Genomic DNA, 22,484 nt, shown 5'->3' with positions numbered 1-22,484 from the left:
GTTGAATGGTTTCAGTGGGTTTGTTGCTAATTTGTTTTCTATGTAAACTGAAGTTTAATGACTTATCATTGAAGTTAAATGACCTGGTTGTACAAAATGGGAATAAGAGATTAATTTGGACCCCAGCCTGAATTTGTTCAAGCACAGTTTAATATCTTTTTCAACTACTGAATGCTGTATTAATTGTAATGACTGCAAATGAATATTGAAATGCATTCAGATGATATTTTTACAAATAAATGGTACAAGTATTGTGGCGAAAACTGAGTCTATTATTTGGTACTTTTGCATATGTTTAGGGCTCTGTACATAAAATGCATAAATCCATAAAATTATCATAAAATGCATAACCACAAAATAAAACCAATAGTCTTCATATTGTCAAACCATTTATAAAGCACAGGTTACAAAAATCGCAATCCAAACCAATTGAAACATTATTTAAAAAAAAAGAAAAAGCAAGAATGACCCTATAAAATGCATTTAAAAAGACAAAAAATTGCTGTTTCTGTGTATTTGCTCTTTTCCATTAAAGAGACGGGAGACTGCATCATGGATCTTGGTTATCTAATTTGGCCCTAAGCGCCAGGTTGCGGTAGTAGAATTTGGATCAGGCTAGTGCAGTATTTCCCAAAATTTTTAGCACTGAGACTACTTTTTAAATGTATCATGACTCGCAGCTGTGCTAGACAACAAAAGAGATCTAGAAAGAAATATTTGTTTCTTCTGTGCTCCTGAGTCTGTTAGTGATCTTACATATAGGACATGTATGTAGTCAATTTGCTATTCTTTCCCTAGATATGGAGTTCAAGGACTATTCCCCCTCCCCCAATCCTTTACAATCGTTCTAGGGTGCATAGAAGGCTGAACTGGAGCACAAGATGTGCAGTTAGGGACTTCCAGGTCAGACAAAAGGCTGAAATTGAGTTCATAAGTCATCTACGGCATGCCAATTACTAGAGCAGTGTTCTCAAACTGTGGGTCGTGAGTCAATTTCAGGTGGGTCCCCATTCATTTCAATATTTTATTTTTAATATTTTAGACTTGATGCTACCATGGTATGTAACTGCATTTGGGGAAATGTTACAGATCTGTACTTTTAACATGTTACTATGTAGATACTTTGAACAACAAAAGTAAATGGGACTTACTCCTGGGTAAGTGTGGGTAGGATTGCAGCCTAGGATTGCTAAAAATTTTCTTGCTTGATGATGTCACTTCTGGTCATGACATCACTTCTGGTGGGTCCTGACAGATTCTCATTCTAAAAAGTGGATCCCAGTCCTCAATGTTTGTGAACCACTGGTATACATTACTCAGTGTATACAAAACTGACAGGTGTATGTTTAGGATGTACAACAAAGAAATCTATCCTGTGGCAGAGCGTTGCGTCAGGAATACATTTCTGTTGATGTGGCCAATGGAAAATCCTCCCTGATAGGTAGATGTTGCTGACATTACATTGAAAAGGAATTTTCCTGATCATGGCAACAAATTCCAGTGGCTGTGATCATGATAATTGTGTTGCTCTAATCACATAAAACCCAGTTCATATGTGTTTCCCCATACAACTGGAAGTGTCAGTACTAGATGGTGTAGAGGTACCCAGATCTGAGAACGTAACATGTTTCAAACATGTTCCAAATCTAAGTGAACAGCTGCAGCTCGACCTGGAATGCTGCCCTGTGCCCCCTTGGATCTGCTGTGTCTGCTCAGTTACAATTAAAAAAAAACAAAAACCCACCATGCTTACTGAGCTCCTCATGTAGTTTCTTCAGTTGCAGAATGTAGGACGTCTGGTTTTATTTAAAGGGACCATGTCAATGGAAGAGTTCATTCATGTAGTCCCTCTACATAAAAATGGAAGTCCTACACTTCTGGAGCAAGGTTAGGAGGTGGGTGATCCACTTCCCGCTAACTTTTAGTGGGTGGAAAGCAGATCAGTGTGGGTTGCATCCACAATAGGCTGGTGGCGGTGGTTGCAGCAGATTTGGGAAAAGTCACCCCAATGCTGCCTCCTGCTTCCCTCCTCCCAGTCTGTGGCTGATGCAGCCTCCATCACCTTGCATAATGGATGGGCTGCCCCTGTAAATGGAGACCCTATCTTTATCATTGCTTGTGTTTATTCTGAGAAAAAGGAAAATCTGCTGTAGATATAACTGCAACTGCCTTAGTCTTTATAAATAACTACTCACAGAAGTGATCTATTTGCTTGAACAGGGTAATGGCAGAAGTGTGCACAGAATGAAGAGCACAGTGTTGTTGTTTTTTCTCATCACAAAGCTTGATGCACAAAACTTCCAAATATCCCTATTTCTGATATTGACATATATAGTACACAGAAAATAAATGGAAATCCCTGAAATTGTAATCCCTAGATTGGTATAAAAATGCAATCAGACAAACATACTGTATGCCTTGCAACCCTTCACAGAGCCACTTTTCATTCTCAAAAATAGTCCTGTGTGATGTGATACATATATCTACTCATCACAAGATAAATAATGTAATATGTGACAGCATTTGCCCAGCTATCATTGCAGCTTCTTGAGATTCATATTTGCTGCCTCATGGTGGCACTTTCCAAACAGCTGGTTCAGAAATTGCTGTCCTGAAGAATCTGGAGATACATGCTGCTGGTGACACAGCAGCCCTGTAGTATAGTCTCGCTGCAGAAGATGTAATTTCATATTTAAATTCCATCTGCAAAACTGAGAACTATCATTGCAAACGAAGTTACCACAGCTGGAGCTCTTCAGCTCAGCAGATGATGCCTTGCTTTATGTTCCTTGATAGACAAAAGCAAATAAAGGGAGAGTATATTTCTTGGGTGCGGCACCCACCTTTTGGAATGGATTATAGTATATTCTTCCCTCGCTATCCATATGTTTGAGATATATGGATTTTCACTTATATGTGGAGGTGTTTGAAAATGGTGCTATTTACTTAACCCATTTCTGCCCAGCCCACAGGCGTACACATTTGGTCCCTGTTGTGTATATGCAACATTGGGCAGAAATGGCGTAACTTAGAAGTATGCCCATTGTGCTCAGTAAGACCCAGTCTGTAATCCTATCCTACTCACCAGAAACAAAAACCTCTGCTTATAAGCACTGTGACTATTATGACCATATGCCTTTATCTGTACTAAAATTTTGGAGGCCTTGGAAACGGTTAAGTGAGATGTGCTGCCTGGTGGGTAGTGTGTCCCTATACTTAATTTTGTACTGGCTTTTGTACTGGGTGCATTACACCCTAATTTTATCTGTTTTTGTGCTGTTTGTGCAAATTATTATGAATAAAAGAACAGAAGAGGATGAAAAAGCTCATGGAAAAAATGGAAATGTAAAAGAATTGTATGTGGCTTGGAACTAAAGCTTGAAGGCCCAGTTCTATCCAGTTTTTCAACTGTGCCAATGGGGTGTGAACTGCATCTTGTGGTGGAGAGGCAGTCACAGAGGCCTCTTCAAGGTATGGGAACATTTCTTCCTTTACCTTGGGGCTGTATTGCGCTTGTACCAGTGCTGGAAAGTTGGATAGGATTGGGCCCTGAGGTGCTAAAGTGCATTGAGCATGGTGAAAGACAAAAAGATATATCTCTTGCTTTAGGTTGATCAAAAATCTACAGTGAACACAATCTATGTATCAAGAGAACAAATTAAAGAAAGAGCTTAAAATCTGGGTTGGTGGTGGTAAGCTTATAGACCTTATGTGTGCAAGGCATGAAATTTATGAAAAGCTTCCTTCTCTGCCTAACACCATCCCTTTATTGATATAATGTTTAACCATTTATTGGTATATTATAGTTATTCTACTTTATCATGCTATTTATATCTACTTTATCATGGTATTAGTCATTTTGGGTGTTTTTGTGAGTCAGAATTTTTCCAATTTAAATTAATGTAACAATTGTACTCCTCCAGATTTTGGCTATAAGGGCTATTTAGCTACAGATAATGAAGAGTATGGTAATTTGAAATTTAGAAATTTATTGTCTAACCATAGGTCATTACAATGTTTAAAAGCACCATGCTACAATAAATACAAATAAACAGACAGAGACATTACAGCCTTCCAGACACATAAAGTAAAGCAAAAACTTCAGCCACAATCAGGATCTCACCAGCTAATAAAGGGGATAAGAAAGTTTAAGTTCCAACCAACACAAAATTATCTCAGATTTTCTTTGCCACAAGAGCAAAGATAGCAACTTTGTGGGTGACATCAGGGTCAGAGTCTGCAAGAAGCCAACAGATCAAAGCTAATATAGATCTCTCTTAAAACTGAGAGATAATATTAGATAAATATTTTGATCTGGGTAGCTCATATAAAGGACATTTTAATAAATAATGAGAAATGTCCTCTATTTCGCCAGAATTACAAATGCAGGTCCTGAGATGATAGGGAGTCTTTTTATATCTACCTTCAAGGACCGAAGTCTGCATGCACTGAAAGCACAAGGCAGTGAAAGCCTTGAGCAAAGCTGGCACTGTAAGGTAAGATAGGTAGTTTTCTAGTACGAATGACGACTTGTACAATGAAATCCAGGATGAGTAAGGAGAAATAGAAATATCACACAAGTGATATTTCTCATGTGAAAAAGACGGATCTGATCTTTCACCATAGCCTTAGCGTTTTTAGATAAATAAGAAGGCAAGGTGTCCGTGACTATTTCATATTTCTCAAGAATCTGTTTGACTAAAAGTTACCCAGGACAGCCGGGTGGGATTAAGAAGTTGTTCTCGGAAACACATTTTGGGAAGTCGAAACTCATCCATGGCTGCTAATTTAAACCAATACCGAGCCAGCGCAGTGTGACAGTGGGCTTGTATCGAAATTAAACCCACTTCCGCTCTAAGGAGCGGGGATAAAGTTTGCCGAGGTACATTTAATAATGAGCATATAAAGATATTTTGGGCTGAGTCTAATGTAGAGGTTTTTGAGTAACCCCAGATTTCTGCTCCAAAAATCATTTGAGGGATTATTTTCTTAGCAAAAACCTCTACCGCAGGAGTCACAAGATTACCTCCTTTTGTTCTCATGAAGTATAATAAGGATTGGATTGTATGAGCTGCTTTGAGCTTGGCCATATTTAAGTGAGAAGACCAAGCAAGCTGGGCGTTAAAAGTGACGCCTAAATATTTAAAAGCTCTAAGTTGTTTTATAGAAATGCCGTCAATCCTCCAATTATGCTTCTTTTTTTGTTTTCCAAAAAGAACCACTTTGGTCTTGTTGTGGTTTATAGACAGTTTTTCATGTTTGCAAAAGGAACTTAATCTAGACAATAGCCTGCGAAGCCCAATAGACGTGATAGAAAAAAGTACGATGTCATCGGCATACAGAAGAATTGAAAGTTTAGTATCCCCAAGCGGGGGAGGAAAAAACTCCGGACCTTGGAGGGCATAAACAATATCGTTTATATAAAAATTAAAAAGAAAGGGAGCCAGTAGGCAACCTTGACGAACTCCCTTATCAGTAAAGATTTTCTCAGAGAGCATGCCTGATGTTCCAACGAAGAGTATGGTAAAAAAAAAAAAAAAGTGTCAGGATGTTTTTATTTAGCCAAGTCATCATACAATATTGGTGGTAATCTTTGGTTTTTGCTTTTTTGTTTTTGTTTTTTGCTACTGTAGTTTTCAGTGGATTTCTTTTTAAATTTAGTGCTTCTTAAATTTAATTTCTTTTTAGTTTAATTTCATTTTCTTTTTAACTTAGAAAATTTAATTTCATTTGCTTTTTAAATTTAATTTTTCAAATTTCATTTCATTTTCTCTTTAATGGTTTGAATTGTTGAGAATTTGCACATTCCTTGAGGTATTTATGGAGCAAGTACTGTGAACTTACAGCCCAATCCTATGCATGTCTACTCAGAAGTAAGTCTCATTACTTACTCAATTAGTCAATGGGGCTTACTCCCAAGAAAGTGTGGATAGGGTTGGGCTGTCCATGAAAAAGTATGAATGAACCAGAGACCCTCCAGCCTTCCACTGACCCCACCCCAGGCTAGGGCAAGCCTCCCTCGTTGCCATAGTAACCACTAAAACGCCTCATCCAGGGCTTGGTGGGAAAGGCTTGGACCACTTCTGTGTGGCTGCTTCAAGGGGGTGGAGCAGGAGGCACCACCGACCTTCTCTGCATGGCGGAAGGCCCCCTCCCCAAGATGGCGCCCAGCCCACACGCCCCTCAGGACGAGCCCGAAATGGCGGTTGGGGCCGGCGTTCGAACCCTTTCCGACCTTCCCAACATGGCGTGACCCCCCCCCGCGGAGCCTTGGAAGCCCCGCCTATCGCCCCTCCCACCCAGCTCGTCTGGCGGCTCCGCCTTCCCAGCGCCTGTGTGGAGCCGGCGGGGAACGGAGGAGACTCTGGCGGAGCCGAGGCGGCCGGGGAGCGAGCCGGCGAGGGCGACATGCCGCCGGCGGGCCAGGTTCCTGGAGCCTCCGTGGCCGCGGCGGTGTGGTACGGGGCGCTGGCGGCCCTCGTCCTGCTCGGGGTGCGGGACGTGCTCTTCCTCTACGAGGAGAACCGCTGCGGCATGACCTACATGTTCGAGTACCCCGAGTACCTGGTGAGTCCTCGGGCTGCCCGCGCCCCTCAGGAGCCCCCGGCGCGCTTCGGTCCCTGCCTCCTCCTTTCTTCCCACACAGTAAGGCTTGGAAGCGCCTCCTCCTCGCGTGTACTCCCTGCACGTGTGAATGAAGACCAATGAAGACCAGTGTTTCTCAACCAGTGGTACTGGTACCATCAGTGGTGCTTGAGCTGGTGGCTGGTGGTATTCGAAGGTTACCTGGCAGAGGTCAACCAGTGGTACTAGAAGTGGTGTCTGGTGGTACCCTGCAGAACCCCTGGACACCTGCCGCCTGGCAGCAAGACCAGGAACACAACACAACAAACAAGTGTAGGAGGCTTGCATTGGCAGGCAGAGCTCCAAAGCATGCTTTTCTGTGCTTGAAAACGTCCTCCCATCTCCCCTGAGCCTCTTACCAGTGTTTGTGGTGTTGCTTCTGGTCTCCCAGTCTGGAAGTAACTAGCCCTGGTGCCATCGCCAGTTACTTCCAGTGTTACTTTGAATAAGTTTACTGTGTGAAGTGGTGTGGTGGAGGGCAAGGTTGAGAAACAAGGATGCACATGCCTCTGTCTGCCCCTGCAGTACCATGACTCACACTATTGCCCCTTCTGCCCCAGCTGCCCCTTCTCTGATTCTTGCAGTGCAATTCTGTGCATGTCTCCTCAGAAGTAAGTCCAGTTGAGTTCAGTGGGATTTACTCCCAGGTAAGTATGCATAGGATTGCAGCCTTATACAGTACTCACAGGCTCAGATTTAGGCTACCCCCACCCTCAAAAAAACACTCTTAGTGTAAGACCCATTGATCTCAGTGACACCCATGGGGCTTGAAGGGCTGCACAAGCCATATTTCTCACACAAGTATGCCCTGATCTCTGCAAAATTTAGTTTGGGGAAGCACTTGCCAAGACTCAGCCTCAGAACCAGTTCCTCAGCTCATCCCTGCCACCTGTGCAGTAATACAGTTGCCTCCAGCAATTTGCTAATCTCCATCCTCACTTATCTGGGATGGTTAAGATTCTCAGAGGACCCATTTTCCAGGTTGCCTTGAGTCCTGTCATCTTTCTTATTATGGGCTAACAGCTGTGTTTAGCACTCCATAACTTGCTTGAATGTGAGGGGGTGGAGGTTTTAAACAGTAAGCCCTGTTAAGCCATCTTTAAGTATTTGCTCTGAATAATTACAGGAACCCTTAACACTTGCTGCCCAAACAAACATGCTTTCCATTCATCTCTGCCCCTAAAGGGTTCTTCAAAGATCTCTTCAATTGTAAGGGTTGATTTTTTTTCCTGGTGTGGGCATAGCTGAGATGAACAGATGCAACAAGTACACAGGTCTTAAGGTCTGCAACCTTTTGAGCCTCAGGGCTCACCTTCAATCGCAAATTGCACCAAGCGCAATACTTTTAATATTTAATACTATGTAGTACAGTATATTTATATGCTACTTTTAAAAAGCAAAAGTGAAAGTTCAGTGTTTGGTGTGTGTATTGTATAACTCTTTAATGATAGCTGTCTAGATCACTGGTTCCCAACCTATGGTCCATGAACCACAGATGGTCTGCAAGACCCCTGCAAGTCCATGAGGTTTTCAGTCACTTCTGAGCACTTTCCCACTGACCATTAGAGAGCTACCTGCAGCCAGCAACATAAGCAACCCACAAATCTTCTCTATAACTAATAAATCTTCTCTATTGCAAATTGTATTATTTGTGTGCAGGTGGTGGGGATTGCATGTGGTCCATAGCGGTTCCAGTTCTTGCCTTGATAGTCTGTGGGGTCCTAAAGGTTGGGAACCACTGGTCTAGATCAGGGGTCTCTAAACTTTTTGGCCGAAGGGCAGCATCAAATATCTGGCACAGTGTTGAGGGCCAGAAAAAAAGTTAAATATAAAATTTAAATAAATACATTAGAGAAGGAACTTAGATGAATAAATAAATGAATGGACTCAAATGTCCAGGATTTCCCCAAGCACAAACACAGCCCAAGAAATAAAGCATACACTTAAATGGACCCCCATTCCCCCACCCCACAAGCACACCTCTGGTTGTGTTTGTTCAGCTGGGCCAGAGGCTCTCAGGGGATCATAGGCTGACCACAGGCCGAATAGAGGCTTGCCATGGGCCGCATCTGGCTCCCTGGCCGGGGTTTGGAGACCCCTGATCTAGATTGACCCTCCTCTTTCTGTTAGCCCCTTTCCTTTGCTGTTGGGTACCACTGGTGCATTCAGTTGTAGAAAAAGTCGTATCTGAGTTTTGAACCAGAATCTCTCCAATGTGATGACCAGTGCCAGACAGGGCTTTTGACCTTTTATTAGAGGAAATTTTGCCTTGTCACAGTGTAGTGTAGCAAGGGTGAAAAAAAATTTGCACCTGCTGAAACGTTTTCTATAAAACATGACTGAAACACAAGATAAAGGCAACTTGTAGAACTTGCTTGAGAACCAAGCAACATGTAATAATAATAATATAATATACAGTATTTATATACCGCCTTTCTTGGTCTTTATTCAAGACTTTATTCAAGGCGGTTTACACAGGCAGGCTTATTAAATCCACGCAGGGATTTTTACAAATTGAAAGAAGGTTCTCTCTTTCAAGAACCACCACATTCAAGGTGTTACACTCCGATCTGGTTTTAACATTCTGGCCTCCATCCTCCCACGCTCCGAGCAGATGGAACAGCTCAGCTGCAGCTTGTCAGCTGCTTCAAGGTCGCACGGTGCCGGTGGCCTCGAACTGGCGACCTTGTGGATGTTAATCTTCAGGCAAATGGAGGCTCTACCCTCTAGACCAGACCTCCTGCCCATGTAGCTAGCCTATGAGAACCAGATAAGCCTCATCTGAACCCAGTAGTTCTCATACCAAGTAGAAGGCCAGAAAACCAGTGGTTACTGGATACGAAGTGAGCCTGAAGAATTCAAAATATCCAGACTAAAAGGGAAGGGTGTAGAAGAGATTGAATGGGTGGGAATGTATCTGGGACCACCATGTGAGTCTAGCCCCTGAGGGGGGCAGAAAATTGCTTGCTTGTATGATTATGTATAAATACTGAATCCTTGTCCTGAAGGGGAGCAGAGACTTGCAATCTTGCTTGCCCATTGTGCAGCTTTGTTTGTCTCTCTTTTGCAAAATAGAGAGATGCTCTTTACACTCTCGCATAACACCAGAACCGGGGACATCCACTAAAATTGAGTGTTGGGAGGGTTAGGACAGACAAAAGAAAATATTTCTTTACTCAGCGTGTGGTTGGTCTGTGGAACTCCTTGTCGCAGGATGTGGTGACGGCATCTGGCCTGGATGCCTTTTAAAGGGGATTGGACAAGTTTCTGGAGGAAAAATCCATTATGGGTTACAAGCCATGATGTGTATGTGCAGCCTCCTGGTTTTAGAAATGGGCTATGTCAGAATGCCAGATGCAAGGGAGGGCACCAGGATGAGGTCTCTTGTAATCTGGTGTGCTCCCTGGGGCATTTGGTGGGCCGCTGTGAGATACAGGAAGCTGGACTAGATGGGCCTATGGCCTGATCCAGTGGGGCTGTTCTTATGTTTTTAAAATAAACTTGGAAATGTTCCAAATTTCAGACCTTCTGTGTTTTTGATTTTGTCGTACAAAGGGCAAACCAAGTCCCTTGGGGGTCTATCAGTTTAGCTAATTATATGAAGTTTACTTCTGGTTCTCATTTACTTATTCAAGACAGAGGTGCATAATCAGTCTGAATAAAGAGCTGAAGCTTGCAACCTTAGCAGTATCTTCTGGCTGGTCCGAATTGTACTTTTTTGCCTTTTGAGGAGGCTTTCCCTTACAAGATAGATGCCTTCTTGTATTTGGCACAAACCTTCACTTTTGTGCAATTCACTCTAAAAGGTGATGCCCTGGTGTCAATTGTATTGGATTGTACCTTAACTCTAGTACCCTCCTTGCCATATCAGCACCCCCTCCCCTTCAACTTCTATGGGATCAGCAGTGGGTCTCCTCAGCCCTGCACCCAGGGCAAAGGTTCGCGATGACACCTCCTGCGCAAAAATGCCCCCCTCGCCTGCGGCTCACTGAGCCTTGCACAACCCAGGACTGCATCAGGAAAGCCTCTGCGGTTCCCCCATGCTATAAACTGTGCTTCCAGGAAACTGGAAGCACAGTTTCTGCCCCCATCGGGAGTCTCAGAGAGGCTTCTGCAGGGTCCTAGTGGCTCACGCCTGGGGCTTTTGGCTCATCAGAGCTAATGGTAGGTTCAGAACTGTATGGGATGACTTTCCAGAGCAGGATGTGGCATAGAAACTGAGGAGGGTGGAGAGTGACAGAAAATGGCTTCCATGAAGGAAAATGACTTTTGCTGGCATAAAATGTATGTAAAACACAAACCATAAGCATCTCTGAATAAGGAGCTAGAAACTTTCACTTCACACTGGGTCATTCCAAATTGTTTACTGCTGCCATCAGCAGATGGGACCCTTCCAAATGTCCTGTTGTCATGTCTAGTCTAAAACTTCATTTATGTGCAAGGTGTTCTAAAAGATGGAACTTCGAGGTCAGTTCATATGAATAAGCACTTGCTGTTGTTGTGCCAAATTAAGGTTGGGTCCAGAAACAATGCTGTAGAAAAGGACAATCCAGTGGCAAAGGTGTGTGTTTTTGTGTGATCTGAAGCTTGTTTGGTGTGAAGCAAAGTTCTACTTTCAGTTCCATTTTCTTCTGGGTTAAATAAGAAACTGAGAATCAACTTGAGTTTTGTAAAAAAAAAAAAAAAAAGAAGAAGAAGAAAAGGAATATTAAAGGGCTTGAGAAAAGACACCCACACAGTTTTCTGCACCTGACTAGGCTTGTAATTTTGGTGTTGAAATCTGTTTTAGCCTTGGGATATTCAGTGCAATAATAGCTAGGTTTCACATGCAATGTGCCTGGGAGTGTCAACTATAAATGTGGTAGTCTATACTGCAAATTTAAAAGAAAAAGGGAATTGTTAGCAGCTGATAATTTGAGTGACTGGATAATTTGAGTGATAATTTGAGTGACTTATTTTATTAAAAATAAAAAAACCAAGCACTGCACTTCTAATACCCTTCAGTAGTAGTAGATGTTCTGAAATAAATATGCAGGCTATGTTAAACTTTAGAGCACTAATCCTGAAGCATTGCTTCTGTTTGCTGTACTGACTTTTAAGTATGTTTTGGATTTTCTTTAATTTTTTTAAATTTTTATATTATAAGTTGTATTTTATCAATCAGTGTAAGCCACCTTCAGCTTCTGAAAAGGCAAATTAATAGATAAAAATAATTACTGAATTTTAGGATTTTCCTGAGGGCAAACTTTGAGTCGGCAAGAAAAAATAATCCATACAACTTCTGTTATGTTTCGAGCTGATTGGGTGAAACAGTTCTGTTGGACTATTCATTGGACTGGGTAACATACTGAGAATGACTTTATGACTTTCAGAACTGCTCTTGTGAACGCTGGTGCTTCATCTCTAAAATTAGGTGTCTTGGTTCAAACCTGCCTGGGAACCTGATCCCACTTTCAGCTGTGTGAAGACAGGTTATTGTTGTTCATTGGCTAGAGAGAAGGACACCCTGTGCATGTTCTGAGAGACTCTGGTTATCTGTCTTTACTCCCTGTGGTATTGGGGTGAACATGGCATTGAGATGGGTTCTGGGGCTAACCCCTACAAATGTGAAAAAGATTACCCAAGCAGTTTATTAGTGTAATTAGTATACAGTAATTTGAGCAAGTGTTGCAAGCCACTCTGAAACTTTCTCATGACCTTCTAGTTGATTTGTTACTTGACATTTAAGGTCTGGTATGAAATGGTACCAGATGAGCAGGTTGTCTTGATTAAACTAGCTCTTGTATCGTGATATGCTGCTGAGATGGCTTTAATGTATTTTGGTTTATAGTTTTTTTGTTTTTTTAAGCAGGTATTTATATACCGCCTTTCTTGGTCTTTATTCAAGGCGGTTTACATAGGCAGGCTTATCCAAATCCCTTATTAAATAGGGATTTTTACAATTGAAAGAAGGTTCTCTTTTTCAAGAACCACTACATTCAGGTGTTTCAATCCGATCTGACTTCACATTCTGGCCTCCATCCTCCCACGCTCAGAGCAGATGGAATAGCTCGGCTTCAGCTTGTCAGCTGCTACAGGGTCGCACGGTGCCGGTGGCCTCGAACTGGCGACCTTGTGGATGTTATCTTCAGGCAGACGGAGGCTCTACCCTCTAGACCTGACCTCCTGCTTAGTTGTAAGCCTTTTTGAGAACTTTCAATTTGAATGATGGCATGGAAATAAAATAAACTAATTATAGGTATGGGCAGTTTCTACACTCGTTTAAAATGAGATGGATATTAGCAGCATTTGTGCATATTAGAGTGATCATGTATAGAGCCAGGTTGCTCAATAAACTTATGTAGTGATCAGTAGGCCTGGGGAAAATCTTAGGATGGAATGTGCATCTTGATACTCTATAGCAGTGGTTCTCAAACTTTTAGCTCTGGGACTCACTTTTAGAATGAGAATCTGTCAGGACCCACCAGAAGTGATGCCATGACCAGAAGTGACATCATCAAGCAGGAAAATTTTTAACAATCCTAGGCTGCAATCCTATCCACACTTACCCAGGAGTAAGTCCCATTGACTATCACTGTTAAAAACATATACATAGGAGCCTGTTATAAGTACAAATCTATCACATTTCCCCAAATGCAGTCACCTGTCATGGTAGCATCAAGTCTAATATATTAAAAATAAAATATCGAAATGATTGAGGACCCACCTGAAATTGGCTTATGACCCTCCTAGTGGGTCCTGACCCAAAGTTTGAGAAACACTGATTTGTAAATCTAATTTGCTATCACATGTATGACTTGTCTCTCAGGTATGAACCATAAAAATTCTGTAGTTATCAATTAAAAAGTATGGCGGCATATAGCATATAGACTGTAGCTAAATGCTGTAGATTCCAGAGGTGCAAAGGAAGAATTTGCCCATGGCTATTCATCACTTTACATGGTTGCTGTGTTACAGCCCAATCCTGAGCTCCCATAGCACGCAGCTTTGGTGGCACTGAAAATGGCTGCTGCTGGATCCTGTGCGCCACAGGCTACTGGAAGGCCGTTTGGCCAAAAACTGGAAGTGCCCTTCTAGGACCTCCAGAGGCCTTTCTGAGGCCTATAAGGGCTGTGTGCGGCTTCTATAGGCCTCAGAAAGGCCCTCAAAAGCATTGGAACGCCACTGCCGATTTTTCGTGAGACCAAAAGTGGCCTTCTAATGCTTCTGGGGGCCTTTCTGAGTCCCATGGAGGGGGCTCTGGAGGTTGGACCAAATCTGACTCAACACTGTACCAGGGGACCTGTGTTGAGCCAGATCCGCTGATTAGTTATCCAATTCCATGGATAACTAGGCTCAACCTGTAAATGTGTGTATTATGCCATATACTATATACAGATGCCCACCTACAAAAACACTATTGTAATTGGAACAGAACTAATATTCTTTGCTGTATGAGTACTCAGCCGTTAGTGCTATAATATCTTTAGTAATAGCTAAGATTTGTTAGAGAATTTGAAGTTGAAACCAAATTTTACATTACTAAAAACATGAAGATTGAGTAGCAAGAGATGCAGGTCCATGAATAATGAGTTCTTAACAATACTGACATAAGTTAGTTGGGCATTTCTATTTAGGGCAGAGATGGATGTTCCCTAACTTCACTGTATGTATATTAAAATTACCCAGAGAGGTTTTGTGATATGGGCAGCTCTCAATTTATGCTGGGGTTGAGATCCCGAAAATCTGCACATATGTTGAGAATGTTTTAATTAAAAACCATTTTTCTTATAGGAAACAATGATATTGTCCTGGGTTAGGGGCAAAGTCATTTAACACTCACTGACATCTTCTGCTTGCCTAAGATAGCACATAGGGGAAGGTTTGAGGCTTCTGGGAGGCTCCTGATGAATACGCAATGAGGAAGACTATGATGCATTTCCTACCCACAACCTTTCCTCTGAGATGTATGTTCCTATGTGCTTGGCTTTCCTGCCTCCGCCTCCCAAGGCGTTGACTGTGCAGTGAGACCATACCTAAGCGCTGCCGACCTGCGCAGAGTTTCCACCTTTCCCCCACACCCATTAAGCTCGCAGCTGGGCACTCAGCCCTGCACTTTGGCTGTCGCATCCCCTCAACTGCTAGCAAAGAAAGTGGAGGCAGCAACAGGAGGAGAATGATGACTGAGAGACAGAAATGGTGTATAGCATTGCTCACATTCCCTTACCTGTCTTCAGGGGAGGAGGGAGGGAAGAGTGGAATCCCAAGCTGGTGCCAGAGCCTCATAGTGTTCCAGTCTTTTGTCCCTTTTGTCTGCACTGAGTGTTTTCTCATTGATTTCTCAGCCATCAATAGCCACTCCCAGAAGCCTCCTTCTTCAACCCTCCTCCTATGCTTTTTTGGGACTATGGAGGGAGTCCCCCACAGTTTAGCAGTAGAGGCACATGGTGAGTGTATTTATTGTCTGCGTTTATTTCAAAAATTGCCAGCATAAAAAAGACTTCTTGTTTTAATTTGCAAATTGCGCTATTCCAAAACTGCACAAATTAAGACCATGGAAATCAAGAGTTACCAGTACTATTTTATTTCTTCAAGTAGCTTCTATCTGCCCAGCTTGGAACAATCAAATATATGTGTCTCTGTGAGCTTCACAGTGTCTCCCAGGTACCATGCCAGGTTAATTGGGCTGTTTATTCAGTAACTTTATAGTGATTGTGAGTAGCATTAGTTGATGAACTTAAGTGTCAGAGTTTAGTAGCTAAGCTTTAAATCTTCTTACAGATTCAAGTTCCCATAAGTTCTGGCTTTCTTCCAAGAATTCCATGCTGATGTTTAGCTTGCTATATTTCTTGTCTTTAGGTGTATCTCAAGGGCCAGTCATCCGTTACCGACAAACCTGTACCATCCAAATGTGTCATGTAGTACCTTCCTGTCCAAGCATTGAATTTTTGGTCAGTTTAAGCTCTTGTGAAAGTGTGTGCATGTAAACTCTCAAATAAGGCTAAACTTCTTAAGTGCTATCTACAGGGTTGTTTTATAAGTGTAACACTTGAATTTCTTTCCTCTCTTTCATGGTGTTTTTATCAAGACGGTTTTGCTCTACATTGAATATGTTGATCATGAATTTCCAACTCTAAATCAGCAGCGTTGAGCAAATCAGTCAGTTCCACACACAGCAAAACTAACTTTCAAGAGCTTTAACTAGTGAGAGCTGCAGTTATTGCTACATATAGGCAGGAAAGAACAAGTCAGGAAAAGAAGCCAACCCAGCATTCCATGAGATGTAGGGAGAGAAGCAACCAACAAATTTTAAACTAGCTACAAACTCCCTGTACTGGTAGAGGCTATCATTAATGTGTGTGTTTACTATATATACAAGGGGTGGCCAGAATGCAGCTCATGAGGCACTTTGAAGAATAATTTACTAGCTATATAACCACATAAAAAGGAGAGTGCTGAATTATAGTATTCTTTGGTCATAAAAAGTGTTATAAAACTGCAATACGCATGCAGTTTGTCACGGAATGTTTTTATTCAAAAGTGCATGAACTTGTCTTTGAAGACTTTACTGGTCTTTAAATTTGAAGGATGGTGGGAATCCATTCTCCTGTTAACGTAAACAGAAGAGTTAGTATTTTTAAAGCACACATTTCAGACTAGCTACCGGAATCTGGTATAACTATTCTATTTTATCAATTAGAACAGGGGTTCTCAAATTGTTTACCTTGGTAACCCACTGCGTTGTCCATAATCTGGGATCTGGTGCCCGCCAAAGCCAGGAGGTGGTGCACAACCTGATTCAGTGGCCATAATGTGCCATGGTTCTCAAACTGTATGTCGTGACCCACTGGTGGTTTGCAACCCAAATTTTGGACCAGGAAGCAGTGCATCATGGTCACTGAAGCAGGTAACATTTTAGGTTGCAGCTTCCTGGTTGCAGGGCCTGCGACCCTCAAAAAATCAGGTGGTGACCCACAGTTTGAGAAATACTGAGTTAGAACAAACTGAGAAGCTGCAATTTTTCTTATTACTAACATTTAATGCAGTGATTGTCAATCAGTGTGCTGCAGCACATTGGTGTTCTGCAAATGGTCTGCAGGTATGCCATGGGAATTTGGGGGAGGGTCATTTATTAGTAGGGCCGTTGGGGGATGTGAGTCGTCCTGGCAGTGACGTGTGTCTTGTCAATTATTTAAAAACTGACGGTGTGCCTTGACAATTTTAGCACCTTGTCAGTGTGCAGTGAGATGAAAAAGGTTGAAAATCACTGATTTATTACAGCTACAATCCATGTATTGCTCAATATTCATTTCACTAATGATGTATAATTGAGGCTGGCAAATGCCACAAAAAAAGAAATTAATTCAATTTCACCTGATGTTTACTTGATATGATGTAAGCCTATTAAGCTATTTAGATAAAATGACTTTCCCCAGGTCATAACATTTATATGCTTCTGGCATCCAAAGTGCTTTTGAAACTTTACCTAATTCATCATGGCAGCAACCCTGAAGTAGGCCATCAGTATGTGTGTGTGTGTGTTTTTTAATGCATGGGGAACTGAGACTCAAACACTTTTGCTTAAGGCCCAGTGAGTCAGTTCATGACCTGGAACCTCCGTATCAAAATTCTGCTGGGCAAGAGAAGTTCTACCATTACAGGCTGCTGGATAAACTAATGATGGTAGTAAATGCCCTTTTTAGCTTGTGATGTATACTCTAGGTGTCTCTTAGGAAAGTGGGTCATCTGCATGGTGATGCATTGAAAGTCGAAATGGAGGAGGGCATCCCTGCAGGGCAGCAGAGGGAGTAAAAAAACAACCTCATCCATCCTCCCCAGAACTTGTTGCTGCCGTAAGTGGTGAATGTTCATTTCCCCCTGGTCCTGGAGACTATTCCCAGCAACACAGGCATTAGTCATGTGCATAGCGAAGAATTAATTGAATTGGTTGAGGGAAGCCAGTGTAGCACATTTTATTTCTAAGCCAACACAAGCAGTCTCAAATCATTTGGAGCCCAATCCTGATCTTGATGTGCTGGCTTACTGCCTGCATGCACTGTCGCAAACATGCTGTAAGGTGCTGCAAACTGGCTAGTGCTGGGCAACTGCCCAGCCTCTGCCGCTCAGTGGTCGCATGAACCGTTGAACCACAAAGAGGAAAGCGGGGGTGCGGGGAGAAGGCGGGGGAGGCATGCCAGGGGGAGGGAGTAGGGAGGGGGGAGGCGGGACCGGTGGAGCAATGCTCCACCGGATTCAGAGGCTTTGCGTCAGGCTCAGGCACCTGACACAAAGGCTCTTACTTCACCACTGACCTTTTGGTCGGCAGTGAATCGTAGCCCCATTCCGGGGCTACTCCCATTAGCCGGGGGAAGGGGTCAAAAGTCCCCTTCTTCTGAGGTGCCACCCACGGCTACCGTGGGAGTGTAGGATGCAGCAGCAGCCATTTTCGGTGCTGCCGCAGCCGCATACCACGGGAGCTCAGGGTTGGGCTCTGTTTTTCCAAAGTCATATAGGTATAGTCAAACTATACCTCCTCCTATGGTATACAGTTTGATCTGTATATCAAAACTTACTTTCTGTGCATAGAAGGTTATGGTGCATCTTGTTAAGATTTTTTAAGGTGTGGCCATCCCATGCCAATAGGATAGCAAAGTAAACTGCTATCTACTTCCTTTTTAACTCTTTTGAAAAAGATTGCTTAACAATGGCTGTTAACTACAAGCTTTTCTCTTTCTTAAGCTTGCATAACTTTTGTGGAGCCCAAGTCAACTTGTGGTAGTTATTTTCTGGATTCCTTCTCCCATAATCTGTTTCTGCATATAACAAGTTTGTCTGGTCAAATGATTTCCTTTAATTTGCTCAAATACACATAACTATGTATGTTACAGAAAATAAAGCTCCCTAAGAAAATTTCCAGGCGTTATCCAGCTTATGAGCTCTATCTCTATGGCGAAGGAAGTTATGCTGAAGAAAACAGAAATCTGGTGTTAACTGGGATTCCTGTCCTCTTTCTTCCGGGCAATGCTGGCAGTTACAAGCAAGGTAATCTGTTTCCAAAGGAATATTGGTATATGTCTAGTTATCTGTTATAACCAGGGAGGGATTTCAATATCTGTACAGTATTAACTTTAAAAGACAAGTGGGCTAATAATTGGTTTCACAACAATAAAAACGTGTTCTCCAATATGTTTCTTATTTTATTGTTAACAGCGTTACTCGTTTTCAGCAAGGTAGCATTCACTCCATAGATGATGGAAACTGACTTGCAAACAGATTAGGAGGTACTGTATAAGCAAGAAGGAATTTATGAAGGCGATGAGGAAATAGAATTTAGCTTTCAAAAATGAAATTGCAGAGAAGGATGGTTTGAGAAGTGTGATGATATCAATATTAAATGGGGGGGGGGGTGCTGACAAACATTACCAAACTGAGGATAAAACCCAGAAATATTACTGTGGAAGCCTTTATTAGAGCAGTACCGATGAACTTTGAAGAAGAATTAATTTGGAGTTGTAGTTCACATTTAAATTTGGAGAAAAATCACAATGTGCCCCAAGTTGTTTTGCTATTTTAGCCATATAAGCAAATAGTACTGAGGCTCTAATGTGTAGGCTTTAAAATAGAGAGCTATGAAAAACAGCCCTGGAAAACAGTCATTGGAGGATTATTGGAATAATCACAGAAAATACCATATGGACATCTATAATTACATTTTTTTATTTAGGGAAATATCTGGATGCAAGAGAGAAAATGTCTTCTGGGAGCAACCTTTGAGAGTCAAAGCAGTATATTACCATGGCTTATTCAAACACGACATTGTAATCAGTAATATTTGGTTTATATTTAAATGTCATGTCCACACTGTGTCAGGAGACTTGGAATAGATAACAATATATAACCATGATTCCCTGAGAAAACCTGTATGAAAATAGGAGTTTGTATCAGTTGCATTTTTTTCTTATCCAGTACTAACAATTTTGCTTTGTACTAAAGTACATAACGTTGGATTTCCTGAGGCAGATAAAATAGATCAGCCATTTTCAACCACTGCGCCATGGTGCAGTGGTGTGCTGCAAGTGGTCCACAGTTGTGCCACAGGAATTTGGAGGAAGGTCATTTATTAGTAGGGCCAGTGGAGGATGTGAGCACCCCACTGGCAGCTTGGTGTGCCTTGTCAATTGTCAAAAACCTGATGGTGTACTTTGACAATTTTAGTTCCTTGTCAGTGTGCCATGAGATGAAAAAGGTTGGAAATTGCTGAAATAGTTGATGATGTAACAGGTCTTGCCTATAGACTGTAGCATCACCTTTTGTGCTATGACTTTGAATTTAGTTGGAACAGAGAGTGCTTCTCTCCTCATAAAATGCCCTTTTTAGTCATATAATCTTGGAGAGTGTGCCTCATTACCATGGATTTCCCCCTCCCCACAAGTTCTGGCTAAGGGTTAGGTTCTTCAGCATTGATCTTTTTCTAAGACGTTCTTGCCTTCTGATGTGTTAGCCCAGTCCAAACACTTCATCAGAATTTAGATGCAACCACTGTGACAAGAACCTCTGTCATTTGATCTTCCTGCCTGTGCTGTAACAGATGCTTACAGGCCGGAAGTCATACTCTGATTTTTCTGTAGTCCACTACACATGACTATGGAGTTTTTGAAATAAATGTGTTTGGAAAGCATGTGAGAACAGTCTTTACGGTGGATGAGCACCTTTCCTTAGGTGACTGTAGTACTAGGACTGTACACTAGGAAAGGTGTAGACACCTTTCCTTGTTGACTGTAGTACTCTAGCTGTAGTTGCCAGTCCTTTTCAAGTACTGTTCTTAGGGTTCTTGTGTACCTAGCATTTCTGTCCTCAAGTCACAGTTGCATGTTGCATGTGTGTCACATTAGCTTGGAGTTTGGTGACCCTAAATTACCCTAAATTTTGTGGCCTTAAATTATATACTCATATTTTCCTCTCTAAGTCTTTTGAATCCTGTCACCAAATTCTAGAGACTTTTTAACCTTTAAGTAATCATTAACTAATATATTTTTCTTGCAGTACGTTCACTTGGGTCAATCGCACTTAGGAAAGCAGAAGACCTGGACTTCAAGTACCATTTTGATGTCTTCAGTATCAACTTCAATGAGGAACTTGTTGCACTCTATGGTGGAAGTCTACAAAAGCAGACGAGATTTGTGCATGAATGTATTAAAATAATTCTTAAGTTGTATAAGGTATGAATTAAAAGATGTTGGGAAGCATTATATTTTTACTCCCTTATTATTAGCTCTATCTGATTTGATTACGGTGGAAGAAGATGCATGCTGTATAAGATGTATGCTGAAGTATTTTGCTGTAGGCAGCAGTTGCAGCTTCCACACTAGCATGGGTTAGAGTCAGCCAACCTGCAGAAGAGAATTCATGGAAGAGAACTCGTTTGCCCCTTCCTTTCAACTGCAATCCCTTCTCTAAGCTACTCCCAAGTATTGTGAAAACAGATGGCATGTGTCATGAGAGGCTGTGGAGGAAGGGAGAATCCAGTGAAATCAAGAGGAGGCACCCTGCGTGACTGTAGAACAAAGGGTGTCGCCACCTTTTCCCTCCATTGCAGCCTCCCTGTGCCACCCATGAAAGTTACTCTCAGGGTTTGGGGGCAACTTCAGGTCAGCATAGATATGGTGTGTGGAGGCTTCAGTGGAAAGCACACCTGAGGATCAAATCCTTTATTGTTCTAATATCCGAAAATGTTTTTGTGAGCTGCACAGTGTATGTCAGAATTAAAATATGTAACTGTTAAATGGGTAAGAGCCTGTGATTTCATAACTTCTCAGTGTTAAATAATTTACTGTTAACTTTGTAGGGCCAGGAACTTGCTCCACGCAGTGTTGCAATAGTAGGTCATTCCATGGGTGGTCTTGTTGCAAGAGCTTTGCTGACACTTAAAAATTTTAAGATGGAACTCCTCAATGTCCTCGTTACTCAAGCCACACCTCATGTTGCACCAGTAATGCCTTTAGACCAATACCTTACAGGTAAGTGTGTTTCTAGTATCAGCACTTTTGTTTTGGATGTTTTTATGTGACTGGATAGCCTTCCATATCATTCCAGTGGCTTATGAACACGTTGCTGTTGTCACTTTGTTTGAATATGTATCCTCCTCCTGTCCTAAAGGTTTAAAAACAAGTAGTCAAAAAAAGAGCAGTAGGTAATTCCTGAATTAGTCTTTTTTAATGTCAGCTCAAACTGAAATGTCTTGTGTTGCCTTGGAAAATGTTGAGCTTTGACAAAACTCAAAGAGAAGATTGTTCTGTGGCAGTGGGGAAGGAATCACATATGGCTCTCTACATATGCACTTGCTATTTAAACATGACTTGGTGATACTGAAGAGGATACTTGAACATATGAAGTTACTTAATATTGAATCGAACCACTGGTCCATCTCATTCAGTGTTGTCTACTCTGACTGGTAGTGGCTTTCCAAGATTTCAGACCAGGGTCTTTCCCAGCCTTATCTGGATGTATTGAAGGATCAAACCTGCATCTTATGCATGTAGAACATTTGCTCTGTTGCTGATTCACAGTGTTCTCCCCTCCTTATGGTTCACTTTATATTAACTTTTGCAGTGGGGCTAAGAGAAGGAGACAGTTGTTAAGACAGTAGACATGGCAGGGCCCAATTCATTCAGTGTTCATAGACCAAAACTAGAGTGGCTGAGGAGACCGGTGCAGCTGGCAATATGGAGGTGAGGCTTGGTATTCCACCAACTGCCAGATGTTGTCTTATGACAGTCCCACATGAAGCACATTAGTCACTGGGTTTATAGAGATGTCAGATAGAATTGGTAAAAAGCGTTCTTAGGGCCTGGCGTAATCTTTCAGGCACCATAGTGAGTCCA

General features: G+C 42.0%; 1 protein-coding gene across 1 annotated transcript in view; it reads left to right on the top strand.

The window, feature by feature from the left end:
* The first annotated feature begins 6,349 nt into the window (after positions 1-6,349).
* The window catches only part of PGAP1 (post-GPI attachment to proteins inositol deacylase 1), a 53,426-nt gene continuing 37,291 nt past the window's right edge, over positions 6,350-22,484 (top strand). Inside the window, exons 1-4 of the mRNA XM_066635846.1 lie at positions 6,350-6,567; positions 18,492-18,645; positions 20,647-20,822; positions 21,449-21,620. Of these exons, the coding sequence (XP_066491943.1) occupies positions 6,409-6,567; positions 18,492-18,645; positions 20,647-20,822; positions 21,449-21,620 (661 nt within the window). The 5' untranslated portion in view covers positions 6,350-6,408. The remainder of the gene's footprint in view (positions 6,568-18,491; positions 18,646-20,646; positions 20,823-21,448; positions 21,621-22,484) is intronic.

This window comes from Tiliqua scincoides, chromosome 1 (assembly GCF_035046505.1).
Source record: "Tiliqua scincoides isolate rTilSci1 chromosome 1, rTilSci1.hap2, whole genome shotgun sequence".
NCBI classification, from domain to species: Eukaryota; Metazoa; Chordata; class Lepidosauria; order Squamata; family Scincidae; genus Tiliqua; species Tiliqua scincoides.
This window is presented reverse-complemented; position numbering and strand designations above follow the sequence as displayed.